Raw genomic sequence first — 15,297 nt, forward strand, 5'->3', positions numbered from 1 at the left:
TTGGGGGAGGGCAGGGCCAACAGATGCACAGGAGGCTTTTGCCTTGGGCCAAGACTACACCCTGGAGACCCTTGGATGCCAAGGCTTGCCTGTGACAGACAGTTGCTCAGGAGATGAGCAGAAAGTCTCCAAGGCCCTCCCTGGGTTAGAAGTCAGCTGTGGCCTGAAAGTGCCAAGTGCCTGCCTTGGAGACGGAGGACAACTGTGCCAGCACTCAGATGGAGATTTGGCAGAGCACAGAGGAGGAGGGAAGTGCCTGTTAATTTGGGACCCCCATCCAGGAGGAAGTAGAAAATCTCCTGCCTTCGTGCTGAGGTTAAAGAGGTGTCTGTCGCTGAAGACAGCAAAGACCAAAGCATGCTCCACTGGGACAAGTGAGTGTGGGAGCTGCCTGCAGAGCAAACTGACTGGAAACATTGCCCAGTCCACCTGAGGCTGGCTTGGGAGAAAGGGGTGGTCGCATTAGCAACTCTTAGCAAACATGACAGGATCCAGCAGTCAGCAGAGGAAGCCCAGGGAGGGTGGCACCCAGCGTGCGTGCGTGTGTGTGTGTGTGTGTGTGTGTGTGCGCGCGCGCGCGTCCTGCTGGGGGTGTGGCGTCACAGCAACCACAAGTCACATGCTGGCCATCTAAGGTGCCAGTGCCTGGGAAGAGGCAGTGTCCCCACTGCAGGTTAGAAGACTCCCCAGAGATGGTCCTGGGAGCTGGCAGACAACCACCCGCACTTGCTAGTCAGCCCAAAGTGCGGGGCAGATGGGTACAAGCTGAAGAGTTGTGATCTACCCGCAACCCAAACTCTAGGAGAATGGAGGAAAAAATAAGACTATGGTCTGTGTGGAGGAGAGCAGTCAGAGGGCAGAGCACACATACAGTGCTGATGCCCAGGGCACAGGGCTCAGACAGCATCCCAGCGAGACAAGGAGAGGGCAATAGGCACAGAGACAGCACTGCCTAAGGGAAGGGAACCTGGCTTTGGTGATGCAGGGGCCAAGGGTTGCCGGGAGGGGTCTGGCAGTGCTGGGAGGGGTGGCAGCATGAGTCGTCCGGATCCACAGAGTGGTTCTGTACACAGGGCTGGGTTCCTCCTTTCCTCCAAGTGGTGTCAGGAGCTTGGATGCGGGGAGGGGCAGAGCTGTCTCCCGATGGACCAGCCATAGCATAGCCCTGCCAGGAACCCCAGCGTCTGCCTTACCACCCTGATGGGGAGTTCGTGGGGAGGGGGGTGCTTCACTGGCCCCTTCTTGGATGTCACTAAAGGTACCGGGGAGAGGCCAGAAAGGAGGCTTCCCCAAAGGAAGCGGGGCCAACCCTTCTCACTCTGCCAGGGATTTGGGCTTGGGGTCCCAAGGAAGGCAGTGGGCCTGGAGGTAGGTTTAACAGCTGCTTCGCAGGACAGAGAGAACTATACCACGCAGCAAAGGACAACTGTCATTGCCATTCTTGTGCATTAAATGCACAGAGGTGCGTTGCCGAGTGGTCCCCAAGGCTGTGCAGACAAGCCCCAAGGATACTGACCTTCCGTCTAGGCTGGCAGTTAAGGAAAGGCATCTTCATTGAGGGATTGCTCTGCTCCAGGTGCCAGACTCTGAGTCACCTGCTTCACAGGTGCTGTCTCCTTGAGTCCTAATTCCACACAGCCCACCTCTGCTCCCTTGCTTCCGCCCCCAGCACCCAGCCCCTTCTTGAGGCTTATATTGAGCCATGCAGCCAGCCTCTCCCCCTGCCTCCTAGGAGCACTGAGAAGTGTGCACCTGTCAGGGAGCAAGCACCCTACTTAGGTCGCATTGGTTGCATATTTTTGTCTTCCTCTGCATGTAGACTGTAAACTCAAGGACAAGTTCCATGTCTTGCTTTTGTCAATCAAAGCACACAACTTTATTGATGATACATACAAACATAGGCGTGGGTGGGTGAAGTTAAGTCAGTACAGCACAGAGAAAGGCAGTGTACTTTTTGGATCAACGGGTTCACCATCCATCACCTCGCAAAGGAGGAGTAAAGGAAAAAGAATTCAACCTAAGCAGCAACAGATGCATTTTCAGCACGAGCCCGATATGCGTCTGGTCTCCCCCAAACGGTCCAGCTTAGACAGGGAGACCAGCACAGGCAAGGCATCCCTCGCGGTGCTCTAATATGATGTTCTGTAGCCACAGCTGGCAGCTGAAAGGATCCCTTTGCCACACGAGGAAGGCCGCAAGGGAGTCATTGACAATGCACGTTGCCTGCAGACTGACTGCAAAACCAAGGAGTCACTCAAAGCTCTGTGAGAACCCCTGCCTGGCCCCTAAGAGTGTGGTCCTCGATTTAGCAAGTGTAACTTTCACCCCGTGATGTGGTGATTGGCTAAGGCTGGATCTCCGATGGCATCCACTGCAGATTCTCTGCATGAGAACGACACGAGTGTGTGTTCACCGGAAGGGTTTTGGGTGGATTCGGTTCCATTCTGTTCGAGGTGGCCATTTAAGAGGCCAGGGTTTGCGGGAGAACCTGTCTGTTGGCGTTCCTGATAAAGAGGGACGTGAAGGAGAGCAGCATTTGGGCCCCCAGCAATTCCCCTGCCAAGACAGGCTTTTCAGACAAACCTATCAACAGTTTCAAAACCTGAACCTCAGCACATTCACTTCCCTCTGATATCAAAGGAAACTTCACGTCTGAAATGGGCTTGGCAAGCATGTTATTAATAACTGTCATGCTTATTAACAAATTTAATCCGGCCTGCTGCAGAAATGAGTTGCAGCAATGTGACACAGTCTCCCGACACACTTCATTGACGTACATCTTAATCTGGCCCTGATTTTCAACACTTGCATTCAAGTTATCCAGAGCACATAAAGCCTTCTCCTTAATAGCAGGGTGGGGAGTGAGGATCGTGTTTCCAACAATGGGGAGACTGGCCAAATGACTATTGATATCGTGGCTAAATGAAAACCCAGCATCCTTGAGCTGAGCAAACCACATTTTTCCCTGAATGAAAGGATGCCTGGAGAGGTCAAGAATACAGCTGAAATTTCTAAAGCTTTGAGTACTCCAAGTATTTTTATGTTCATAGGGGAATGGGCGCTGTTTTACTGGGTATGTTCGGTTGGCCTTGCCCCCACCTGAGGGCCTGTCCTCGGTTCCACCAGGGGCCCCAGGTTCAGTCCAATCCCCATCCTCACTCCAGGGCCGAGCCATAGTTGTGAAATCAAACCAAAGGTCAGGTTCCTCCTCATCCAGCTCCTGGTCATCATCCCATTCCTCTTCCTCCTCCTCTGACTTGTCACTATCATCTCTTCCTATGGTTAGTTTGTAAACACAGTAGCAGGCACCAGCCCCAATCATCAGTCCTGCTGCCATCCAACCTACTTCCCGAGCCCGGCCCATGCTCAAGTGCGTCCCAGCCTTTGGACAGGACCAGAGAGGGTCTTGTTCCACCTGACTGAAGAGGATTCTTAGGGCCAGGGTTTACAATGGTGTAGTGTCGTCCTCTTCAGCCTCCCCAAGTCTCCTGTAGCTCTCTTCTCATGATCTATGGGTTCAAAATGGTATTAGGGCCTGTGCCATATCTCAGTTTGTGTCTCATGACACAAATATAGTGGAGTCTGAGTTTTGGGTGAGACAGGTGGATTATTAGGAAACTATTTCTTTGTTCCTTTTTGTCATCCTCTACCCTCAGCACCCATTATTTCCCTTCCAGGCCTTACAGAAAAGGGCAGGGGATGGGGCTGTGCTATGATAGCCAGGAGTGTAGCTGGGAAAGGCAAACACTTGGGGTACTTTCCTCCACCATCCCCACCCCCACCCCCAAAAATTCACGGGCAGTTTCTCCCACCAACCTCCACCAAAGTCAGGTAAATTTCTTCTCCTTCCCTCGTCTTCTGTCAGTATTCCTTCCACAGGGATTGATGAACAGTGTGGCAGAAGGATGGCAAGATAGCCGGCTTTGGAGAACTGAAACTGGGGTGGATGTGATCAGCGCTGAGAACACAGGTCCTAAGGCCCGCTTTTCTGGTTTTTCGGCCTTTGACTTTAAAATATTTCTCAGACCTTCCCGATTTTCCAAACGCGGGTTCCTCCCCCATCTCCCCCCATTATTGTCCGCCATTTCCCCAGCAAAGGCCGCCACACCCCTTTCCCTGCACTGAAATGGGAGGGGGTGTGGAAAAAGAAGGGGCCAGGAGAGGGCGACTGGGACCGGCCCGCGCAGATCCCAGCCCTTCGTCCTCCGCCACCCCCACCGCCACCCCCATCCCGGGTCCAGGGATCATCCCACCTTTACCCGGATCTGCAAGGTTCCGAGGCAGTTTGCTCCTCCCCTCAGCACGACTTTTGGGGCGACCTATGGGCCAACGGACCGACAGACCTGCAAATGGACAGGGAACCGAGGGGACGGAGTGCTTGGTGGACGGAGCAGGACTCGGGACGCGAGTACCCAGATAGTGGTACCTTTCTTCGGAGTCTCGGTCAAAGGCGTTCACTCCCCTCACCCCCGCCCAAAGTCCGCCAGTTCTCTCTACTAAATGGGCACAAGGGAGGGGGGCGGCGGTATTTAGAAAGTAGGCGGGAAGGGGACGTAGCCCGGATCAGCCTGAACCGGGATCCGAGGCACCCTTGGCCCTCACCTATTCCCACCCGCCTCTAAGCAGAGCCCAGGCTCGTACCGACCTCGCGGTCCGGGGCTAGTTTCCTTCTTCCTTCACACGCCTGCAGAGTAATAGGGGGCTGGTACCCAGACGGAGGCGGCTAGCAAGGACTTCTGCTCTAGGCAGCTCTTGGTCACGTGATGACACGTCACCAGTGAGCTCTGGCCCCCAATTTCCACTCCCAGAAGCAGTGCGGCAGGCGCCAGCCTGCCCCGCACCTTCCCCCCTTCGCACTGGGCCCTGTCACTCTTTTCCTCTATAACAATACCATTAGGCCAGTGGCTCTCCGATGTTTGAATTTGCCTTTCTCTGAGTACGCGAAGGTACTGCATTTTTTCCTGGGTCTGCCGTTACTCAGATTTCTTGGGGGGGGGGGGGCGATTTCTTATCCTTTGCTCTGAAACTCCGATCCCCCCCCCCGCCCCGCCATTCCTTAATTTCTGCCCTTTTGCCCTTTTGTTCCAGTCTCTGCACAAAAATTGGGGGTGGGAGGTTGCATAAAAGGAAGCTCAAGTAGTAGTGAGAAATTTAGTAATATTTTTGATACTTTTATGTTCTATTTCATCCTTCCTTTTTTACTGACGCAAGCTATGCTATTTTATCACCAGAAAATAAAATCAATCTATTTCACTTGGAGAAAAAAATAATTCAAGTTAGGTACATATGTGTGTGTGTATATATGTATGTAATAAATAAGATTTCCCAGTTGATAGGGAGGCCTCACTGATTTGGTTAAGTTGATTTGTACCCTGTTGAAAATGTTTTCTACTGACTGCACAGGGAATAACAGCTTTTAAACAGTATATTAAACTTTAAAAACATACCTTTACAAACAAAACCAGTGTGCTTTCAATATGATTTATATACTGATGGAGAGAATAAATCTATAGTGAGGTAGTCAGTGTTTTAATCGTTGCCATTTTTGATGAATGAATCATTATCCCTTTCTTATTCCTGGCTAAACTCATAGTATTAAGTATCAGATGGCTGAAAACTTCATAGAATATTACTGGATGGCTTTCACTCTGGCTTCAAAGGACAGACTTCAGCAGATCCTAAATTCAGATGAATCTAAACTGTTCAGATGAACTGTAGAAATTAATAACTTTGCAGATTAGCCCGTTTTCATTCAAAAGTCTTTATTTGAAAACTATTCTAAAAAAAAAACTATTCTAAAGTTTCATTCATGTAACCCATAAATTAGAGAAGTCCCTGTTTTCCCACTGATGAAAATGAGACTCAACAGATGACATTTTCATTTAATCATGCCACTAGTGAGAGTATCTCTGGGATTTGTTGTTCACACACTACATGTCATCCTAGCAGCAGCTAGAGTTCATTCGACATCTTCCAATGGAGACAGTGGTGAGGGTCTATGGGTGACTGTGAATCACTGCAACACCCCTGAGATCTGTGTTATTTGTCCCTCATGAAAAGCATGGTTCACCTGCTCCCAAGCAGTCACCAAGAGAAAGAGGCCTTTTCACTCCCTGCCTTTTGTTACTATTTCACTGCACTACCCATACAAGCCCCTCAGGTTAATCTCAGAACTCAGGGGCAAAGTATGCAGAAGTTAGTCCCCAGACATTCAGCTGTCCCTGCTAGGGAGTCATACTCTAAATATAGACCCTTCAGGCAGCCTCTTTCTTAGAATGTTGAAATATGACACGCCGGCAGGAAGCTCCCCCTGTGAGGGGCCCCGGTGTGGGGGAGGCCCTTTCAGGAGGTGAGCCAGGGAGCCCAGAGGGCCCTGCTGGTGAATATTCGCAAGTCAAGTACGCATCACAGCTTTCTGGTCTTCAAAACTTTTATAGTCCAAACTTCTTTCCCCAGTCTCACACCCTTTTTTTTCTAAAAACCTTCACCACATTTGTTTTGCATCATCTCTTTATACTGTTCTTTTTGTCTCCCTTTTTTTCTCCTAGACAAGTGAATTCGATTTATGAAGACTTACTAACAAATTTAACTGTCCATCATTCAATTTTTGGCTGCTAAGTAATTATAGGAGTGGGTTTTGTTTGTTTTGAATATATACATTAGAACGAACGAAGCAGTATATAAAGCTTAACACAGCTTCAAGGACAAAAGTCCTCTTCCCGCTCCTTGCTGGTATAAAATATCTCCCTCCCCCACTTCAGTAAGTTTTCCAGTTTATTCCAATGTATAACTCCCAACTAAGATTTTCCCAGTTTGGCAGACTTTTCCCTGTCAGACCTTTCTCAGTTGAATCCATTCCTTCTTTAAAACTCACCCTTTCAATTTATCTCACCTCTTTGTCATTTAAAGCCACAATTTCTACCAAGGAACCTAGAAACTAGCATTTAAAATCTACTTTGCTCTCCATTATACAACCATCAACAACTATTTAATGGCATGTTATTTGCCTGACAGATTGTTTCAAAAGCCAAAAAAAAAAAAAAAAAAAAAAAAAAGGAAAATCCTTAAGCATTTCCTCCAACAAGCCTGTTAAAAGTTCCTGAGCCTGCAGAAGGCTATGTGAAGCCCCTGCTGAAAGGGAACCTTTTGGCTCAAATTGGTATGTGGTCATATGGGCTAGGTGTCTTAGAGAGTGCCCCAAACAAAAAAGCATCAGCAGATGGTAACACTAATAGGACTGCAGAGAGTGAGGAAAAAAATATAGAAGATTGTTATTTTAAAAAGCTGCGTTACTTTTTGTATTTGCTTTTGTTTGCATATTGTGTAATAGTTAATTTTGTTTGGTTGCAGGCAACAGAAACCAAACTAGGTTAACTAAAACAATGAGGGATTGTAGAAGACCAGGGTCAGCTCTGAGGGGTATAGGTAGGAGGAATTCACAGACGGTCTCTTCAGGATGCCATAATTCCACTGATTTTCGGTGTTTTTTTTTTTTTTAATCTGCATTCAATATTTAAATTTTAGTAAGAGAGTATTGAGCTGGTCTGTTTTGGTCACAATGCCTACCCTTTTGCTGGGGGGAATGAAAGGGGTATTTAAAATGTAAAATGCACTTTCTTTTTTTACCCAGAGAGAAATATAAAGTTGTTTCAGATGTTGATTTGCAGGAGCCTTTTAACTACTTTGGATATTAACCCATTGTCCAGCTATGAATGAGGTGCTGGGGGCCTATGTACCACAGAATGTCTTAGTTGTAATTTTCACATTAGCTAAACATCAGAGAGGTACAGTTCAGAAGTGGTAAACACAGAGGATTGTAGTCTAAGTCCAAGTTATCTGGCTTTCCTGACAAGATTCCACAGGTTGTATTTACAGTGTCTTGCCCTCATTGTTGCCTGATCAACCTCTGACTTTTTCTGAAAGCAGAGGTCTCTATCAAGGAAAGACCCCCATTCATAGAGACTTACATATAAATCTAGATCTAGGGGTGCCTGGGTGGCTCAGGGATCACGGGATAGAGTCCCACATCAGGTTCCCCCCAGGGAGCCTGCTTCTCCCCCAGCCTATGTCTCTGCCTCTCTCTGTGCGTCTCTCATGAATAAATAAATAAAATCTTAAAAAAAAATCTAGATCTGAACAGCCGAAGCCATGCATTAACTCTGCATTCTCTCTCTTCCAGTGGGCCAAAAGGGAAGCTAAGTCCCATTAGGAGTGACAACTGAATAATTTACCCTGAGAAATACAATGGTCAGAGGGTACTGGAGGTTTCTGTAAGTTTTACCAGACCATTCTCCCTGTAAGCAAGCTACTACGTGGGAAGCCGCAACCTCAGAAGGTTGCTTAGTGAGCCTGAAATCAGAGCAAGGGCATTGGTTCACCTTAAGTAGTGGCTTTCAGCTAAGGAAGCTTGAAGTACTCTTCCAGATTATGGGGATGGCTCTGCCAAGGAAAGCTGAATGTTCCATTCATCTTAGCCAGGACTTCCTCTCCTTCCCAGACAGCGCTTGGGTGGGAACTAGGAACACTTTCCTCTGACTCTTCTTTTCATACATTCCTATGCTCAAGTAAGCTCCATGCTGCACATGATCTTTCTCTGAACACAGAATCACATAGTCGATTTGGTTTTCTGTTTGCTAAATTTCAGTCATATCCTCGTACTGCCTCCTAGAAGTTCCACTGATACGGATTTCTCTGACTTCTGCCTATTCCCAAACTCTCCAGTCTTGTGATTTACTCCCATATTGTCTGTGGATTGTGAAAGTTATACTCAGATAATAACCTTATATCTGAACTATTAAAGACCATCCCATTGTAGATCCCAATGTTCTGACACTATTTTATTACTTTTCCCAAAACATAAAAAAAAGTTCAATCATTGCTGACAGGTAGATCATTGAGCTCACCAAACTAATCAGTGAAACGGTTCCACACTAATTACTAGAGGCTGCATTCAGCCAATTTAATCTTGGTCTCATTGTTTCTCTAACACTTATTTTATTTAAAGGCGATATTCTCTATTTGTGCTCAAGTATATTTTGTAATGTTCTTTTATGCTATTTACTTTGTCGGTGTGCATGGCTTTTTGGACAGATACCTACTATGTAGCTGGGACTTCTACTCAGCCTTTTCTGTGTTACTACCTTCTGAGGGCTCCATGCCTCTTCCTTGCTAACCCGTGCAAGGGAAAGTGTGTAGCTCTCCTGTTTAGAACACTGGCCTAGTCAGAAGATTTATGCAATCTTAAACACTCTAATGAGCTCAGGGTTGTGTTATGTGCTAGGCCTCAAGACATTAAGATTGTTTGGAGTGAAGTGTGTAACACTCCCCATGAGTGAGAAAATGTGGGGCTTTTGGAGGCCATCACCCAACATCACTCTGTGACTCCCACTCTTTTTTCCCCCTCAAATGAAAATAGCTTTATAGTATTTTTTTTCCACAAAAGAATGCAGGCTGGGGGCGGGAAAGGGCAGAACAAAAAGAACAAAAGAAGTATTTAAGAAAGTAAAAAAACACAAAACAAAACAAAACAAAACAAAAAGCCACTCTCACTCCAGGTCTCCTTTTCTGATGGCTTTTTCGTTTCAGATCTGGGACCAGATTTCAGAGGAAATGATAGACATTAATAGCTGGGAGGAGGGGAGGCTGAAAGAGAGGTTGCTGTCCCAGGAGTTTAGGGAAGGAAGAGGCAATTTTTCAAAAAGTGTAAGTGGCCAGTAGCCCCAGGGGAAGATGCTGTCCCTTCCTGGTAATCCGAGGAAGGCAAACACAACTACGGAGAGATGGGATTACCAAAGAAGAAAGAGTAACAGGCCTGGTGTGGGGGAGGGAAAGAAGGGGGGCGGGCTCTCCTCTGCCGCACTGCTGGTGGGAGGGGAAATTAGGGACCCGAGTTGGTGGATGACGTAGCTCTCACGTGACCAAGAGCTGACGTGTGCAGAAGTCCTTCTTGTTCTGGTCCTTGCTCCCGTCTGAGTACCAGCTCCCCATTGCCCTGAGGGCCAGCGGGCCTGCGGCAGAGGGAAGGAGGAGGAGAAGAAGGAAATTGTCCCGGATCCTTGCAGGTCAGTGCCTGGGAGATTCCATAAAGTGGGGGGGCCCAGGGCGTAGGGCGGAGACCGTCGCGGGTCCTGAGGCGCCTCCGCCGTCTCTTCCCCTCGCCAACAGCTTTCCCCGACATCTGTCCCGCCCGCAGCCCATTTCAATCCTGCGAAATGGTGATCAGGGGGCTGTTTGGGGAGGAGCCCAGAGAACGGGAGTGGGGAATCTGCGGGGAGCTGAGGCCGTAATCCGGAAAGGGAGCCGTGGCCTGGGTGTTGGCCCCCGGTCCTTCAGGACAGCGCCGGCGGGGAAAGGCTGGACATTCGGGGAGGGGGAAGGTGCAACGTGATGTGTCAGCAGAACCCTAAGACGGGTTAATAGGGGTGGGGAACCTTTGACAAACAGGCCCCTGAATTAGGAAAGAGTTTCATGTTCTGGGGACTGGTCGTCCACCAAGCACTCAGTAGCGGCCGTTTCCCGTCTTTCTGACTGTGGCTGTGTCTTCCTAACCATGGCTCTGTGTCTAGGGGGTCCAAGCCTCTCCCGGGTTGCCAGTCTTTCCGTAGGTTGCGGCACTACGCCAGGCAAGAGAAGAGGAAGGAAATTAACCCCAATCGGTGAAGGTCGATTTGAGGGTAAGACGATCTGGAGACCCTAAGAGGGGCGGTGGTGGGGGTAGGGAGAAGCCAGAGATGGCAATAATCTGGGTTAGGGCTGAGTCTGAGTGTGTTTCTTGCACTCTCGGGACTGTGGTGAAATGGCGTTCGGTGTGTGTGTGTATGTGTGTTGTGGGAGGGGAGGGCTGGGGTGTGGGGGTGGGGAAGAATGACAGAAGGGGAACCTATCAGAGAGTTTGTTCATAATCCTCCTCTCTCTCAACAGCACTTAGTCCCCATGATTTCGATCTGTCATCCTGCAGGTCTGCTGTAGCAGGTGGCACCACTTGAGGCGAGGGAGGAAGTTTCCTCGGATCAGTAGAGGTTGGTAGGCGTGGGGTCTGCCTGGAATAGGGGAGGGCCTGGAAATCAGCCACAGTTGGAGGAGTTCATCCAATCCGACCTTATTTCCCTAACATCCCTCCCGTTTCAGGTTAGGAAAGGGGCAGGCTTCTGCATGTTTTGGATGGCATAGAGGTTAAAAAAAATCTGACAGCGTGGATGGTGAATCAGGAAAGCTAGGAATGTGAACAATCAATCCATCAAGTCCTCCCTTCTCATTGGTTCTGGTCTCTCTGCAGATTGCAAGGGTTGTTGGGCGTGGCACACCTCCAGGGGAGGAAGAAGGGACAAAGTGCCTGTCTGGAGGAGGTTAGTGCAACAGTGCCACTCCCTGGGGACACCTGAGGTTGGGGCTGGCCCAGGCCCCAGCAGACACTAAGGGTTCCATTCCTTTATTTAGGCTCTGGGAGGGGGTGGGCTAGGGAGGGTAGAGGAAGTATATATAGGGTTTGTTAACAATCTGCATTTCCTACTGGCTACTCATTTACTCTCCTGTCCTCCTGTAACTCCCTGCATGGGACAACACAAAAGAGAAACTCAAACCCCATTTCCTTCCTGCACCCCCAGGTCTACCTCCAGTGTCAGCTGTTGTGGCCTTGAAGTGGCTGAAGACGATCACCTTTCACAGACGTGCACCCAGGCCCATAGCCCTTCTCTCCTAGCCTGAGTGAATACTTGGTTCCTTGGTCCCTGCTATTGTCAGGGACGATTGCATGGGCTACGCCAGGAAAGTAGGCTGGGTGACTGCGGGACTGGTGATTGGGGCTGGAGCCTGCTATTGCATTTACAGACTGACACGGGGAAGAAAACAGAACAAGGAGAAAATGGCTGAGGGTGGATCTGGGGATGTGGATGATGTTGGGGACTGTCCTGGGGCTAGGTACAATGACTGGTCTGATGATGATGATGACAACAGTGAGAACAAGGGTATAGTGTGGTACCCACCTTGGGCCCGGATTGGGACTGAGGCTGGAACCAGAGCAAGAGCCAGAGCAAGGGCCAGGGCTACTCGGGCTCGCCGGGCTGTTCAGAAACGGGCTTCCCCCAATTCTGACGATACTATTCTGTCCCCTCAAGAGCTGCAGAAAGTTCTTTGCTTGGTTGAGATGTCTGAAAAGCCTTATATTCTTGAAGCGGCTCTAATTGCTCTAGGTAACAATGCTGCGTATGCATTTAACAGAGATATTATTCGTGATCTGGGTGGTCTCCCAATTGTTGCAAAGATTCTCAATACTCGGGATCCGATAGTTAAGGAAAAGGCTTTAATTGTCCTGAATAACTTGAGTGTGAACGCTGAAAATCAGCGCAGGCTTAAGATATACATGAATCAAGTGTGTGATGACACAATCACCTCTCGCTTGAACTCATCGGTGCAGCTGGCTGGACTAAGATTGCTTACAAATATGACTGTTACTAATGAGTATCAGCACATGCTTGCTAATTCCATTTCAGACTTTTTTCGCTTATTTTCAGCGGGAAATGAAGAAACCAAATTCCAGGTGTTGAAACTCCTTTTGAATTTGGCTGAAAATCCAGCCATGGCTAGGGCACTGCTCAGAGCCCAAGTACCATCTTCACTGGGCTCCCTCTTTACTAAGAAGGAGAACAAAGAGGTTATTCTTAAGCTTCTGGTCATATTCGAGAACATAAATGACAATTTTAAATGTGAAGAAACTGAACCTGCTCAGGATCAATTCAGCGAAGGTTCACTGTTTTTCTTTTTAAAAGAATTTCAAGGGTGTGCTGACAAGATTCTGGGGATAGAAAGTCACCATGATTTTTTGGTGAAAGTAAAAGTTGGAAAATTCATGGCCAAACTGGCTGAGCGTATGTTCCCAAAGAGCCAGGAATGACTTCTTGATTTTGTAGTTTAGAAGCAACACACATTGTAAACTATTCCTTTTCTCCACCTTGTTTATATGGTAAAGGAATCCTTTTAGCTGCCAATTTTGAGTGATGAATATCATTGTATCATCAATGCTGAGTTGGTTTTCAAGTCTAAACTGGGTGAATGAATATCACTACCTATTCTGAAAATATGTTTGTTGCTTTTTATCTCATTGCCTAGATTGAAATATTTTTACTATTTCTTTTGCGTGACAGTGAACCGGTCGGTCATAAGTAAGCTCCCTCCTGTCATTTGCATTAACTTCGTGTATCATCAATAAACTTGTGTGTTAATGCCGAAAAAAAAGAAAGAAAAAAGAAAGAAAGCATTCATGTCCTTGGTTTATAATCTAGTTGGAGAGATAAGAAATATACAAACAAAAAGATAACAATATCTGGAGCATATGCTCATTGTCAAATGTGTGCTCTCAGAGCATAGAGGAAGCAAAGGCTTCTGTGGGATATAATAGCTACAAACTTCTGGAGGAAGCAACCATCGAAAATGAGTCCTGACTGGGTTAGGTAGTTAGGCTTTCCAAAAGCAAGAGTGAAGGGGCGTTAGAGGTAGGAGGCATAGAAGTAGGACGCCTTTTCCTATGACTGGGAGGAGATTAGTCACCTTAGAGTGGAGAGCGTGGGGATTGGAAGTAAATAAATTTGGAAAGCTGAGTGAAGCCAGTTTGTAGAGAGCTGTTTGCATATTATCCCACTGAACACAAAGAGCCAGGAAATATTTTTGACTAAAAAGAATAATTGGAATTCATATTGAGGTCTCTCGCTCACCAGCTATGCAGTGTCCGCAAAGGTGTGGAAACATGGATCCTACCAAACCCTGGTTGTAGGAATGAGTTTACACTGAGTTTGCACAGGTTTGTGGAGGGCCATTTGATAATACATATAAGCCTTAAAGCATGTAAAAACCCTTTGTCCTAAGGAAATAATTGAGTAATTGGCTAAAGACTGTATGTACAAGGCTCTTCATCCCAGCATTGTCTGAAACAGTAAGAATTGGAAGTAACCTAAGTGTAGCACACTGAATTTGTTAAATAAGTTAAGGAATGTTCACATGGTATATATGATAAATATGTCGATTCAAATCCATATTGCCCGGAGAAGATATTCATTCTGCATTGTTAAATGAGAAAGGTAGGTTAGATAGCAGTGTTCATAGAATGATTCTATTTCTTTTTCAAAGATAGTAAAACATATATTGAAGTAGACATTAACAACTGTGGAATTAAAAAAAAAAAACTGTGGAATTATAAATATCCAAACAGTAACTGGTATATTTGAGTGGAAGGATAATGAATGATCTTTACCATTTTACTTTTTATTCATTTATGTATTCTCATTTATATGAAATGAATATTGTTTTTTTGGAAATTTTTGTAAAAGAAAGTGTTGGGAATGAAGCAGGTGATTGGAGCATGTACTGAGTAGAAAACAATTTAGATTAAAAATGAGATAGGTTGAAGCTTCCTCTCTGAAATGATAGACGAGTGATGAAGATGGGGCTTGTCATGAAGATTAAGTTAAATAATACATGCAAAATACTTAGAATGTCCTGGCACAGAGCAGTTAATTAAGAAAAATGAGCACCCTTAACTCCCTAGAATGTAGGGTTGATGGTTTTTTTTGGTTGACCTTTGTTTTGCTGGGGGCATTCTGCCGTGTGTCAGTGTCATTTAGTAAATAATAACAATAAAGGTTAGCATTTATTAAGTGACTAGTGTGTAGAGTTCTGTCATTCCTGCAAGACAACTGTTAAAATAACTTCTCAAAGGAATAAGGTTTTCTTACTTCCAAGGACTCAGTATTTCCTCAGACATGATCCCACCAACCTCTACAACATATTCCTAGTGAGATCAGGAAAGGGTAAAATCCTCTGTTCAGTTACCATCTGCTTCCAGCCCCAGGCTTCCATATACCTATCTTAATGTTGTCTATATTAGATAAAAGGATCAGAAACTGATTGGCTTAAAGTCATTGCATATGGTGACCCTATTGAATCACATACTAGTGGAGACTCATTTGACACTAGTTTCATGGGTGGGCACTGGAAAAGGCAACTAACATTTTTCTTGCTCTATTATTAGGTAGGAGAAAGAGATTTGGGAGGGGAAGGCTAATCCACTTAAAATAAACTGAGTTTGAGGTATCTATGTGACATCCAGATGGAGACAGCCTATTGTCATTTGAATGTATTCAGCTGGCACTCAGAGGGAAAAAAAAGATTTGAGGGCCACCAGAGGATGAATGGTAATTGAGGACATGGTTGTAGATGTGTTTCCCAGAGAAAAGGTACAGACTGTAAGAGTGGAGAGGCGCCAAGAAGAACTTTGTAAGGAACTGTGGCAGTTGGAGAGAATTGAAA

At 46.7% G+C, this 15,297-nt stretch overlaps 2 protein-coding genes across 9 annotated transcripts; one reads left to right on the forward strand and one right to left on the reverse strand.

Annotated features, from left to right (window-relative positions):
• Positions 1 to 1,848: 1,848 nt before the first annotated feature.
• On the reverse strand, positions 1,849 to 4,804 carry LOC112649407 (protein ARMCX6). 4 transcript variants are annotated; one of them, XM_025431677.3, is made up of 4 exons: positions 4,646 to 4,804; positions 4,260 to 4,343; positions 3,817 to 3,937; positions 1,849 to 3,509 (listed from the first exon to the last, which is right to left on the reverse strand). In XM_025431677.3, exon 4 carries the CDS (start codon positions 3,362 to 3,364, stop codon positions 2,462 to 2,464), a length of 903 nt encoding a protein of 300 aa, XP_025287462.1. In that variant the 5' UTR covers positions 3,365 to 3,509; positions 3,817 to 3,937; positions 4,260 to 4,343; positions 4,646 to 4,804; the 3' UTR covers positions 1,849 to 2,461. The 4 variants fall into 4 exon arrangements, with proteins under 4 accessions (XP_025287462.1, XP_025287463.1, XP_025287464.1 ...); XM_025431678.3 differs by having other exon boundaries at positions 4,254 to 4,343; XM_025431679.3 differs by having other exon boundaries at positions 4,642 to 4,792.
• Positions 4,805 to 9,896: 5,092 nt separating this feature from the next.
• On the forward strand, positions 9,897 to 14,649 carry ARMCX3 (armadillo repeat containing X-linked 3). Of its 5 annotated transcripts, none has more exons than XM_025431674.3 (5): positions 9,897 to 10,061; positions 10,566 to 10,673; positions 10,921 to 11,018; positions 11,276 to 11,345; positions 11,604 to 14,649. In XM_025431674.3, exon 5 carries the CDS (start codon positions 11,750 to 11,752, stop codon positions 12,887 to 12,889), a length of 1,140 nt encoding a protein of 379 aa, XP_025287459.1. In that variant the 5' UTR covers positions 9,897 to 10,061; positions 10,566 to 10,673; positions 10,921 to 11,018; positions 11,276 to 11,345; positions 11,604 to 11,749; the 3' UTR covers positions 12,890 to 14,649. The 5 variants fall into 5 exon arrangements, with proteins under 5 accessions (XP_025287459.1, XP_025287457.1, XP_025287460.1 ...); XM_025431672.3 differs by having other exon boundaries at positions 10,958 to 11,018; XM_025431675.3 differs by having other exon boundaries at positions 10,594 to 10,673.
• The last annotated feature ends 648 nt before the right edge of the window (positions 14,650 to 15,297 follow it).

This window comes from Canis lupus, chromosome X (assembly GCF_003254725.2).
Source record: "Canis lupus dingo isolate Sandy chromosome X, ASM325472v2, whole genome shotgun sequence".
In the NCBI taxonomy this organism is placed as follows: Eukaryota; Metazoa; Chordata; class Mammalia; order Carnivora; family Canidae; genus Canis; species Canis lupus.

What these genes read in the sequence shown, in the direction of transcription:
- LOC112649407 (XM_025431677.3), bottom strand. Translation starts at nt 3,364, where the DNA reads ATGGGCCGGGCTCGGGAAGTAGGTTGGATGGCAGCAGGACTGATGATT.
- ARMCX3 (XM_025431674.3), top strand. Translation starts at nt 11,750, where the DNA reads ATGGGCTACGCCAGGAAAGTAGGCTGGGTGACTGCGGGACTGGTGATT.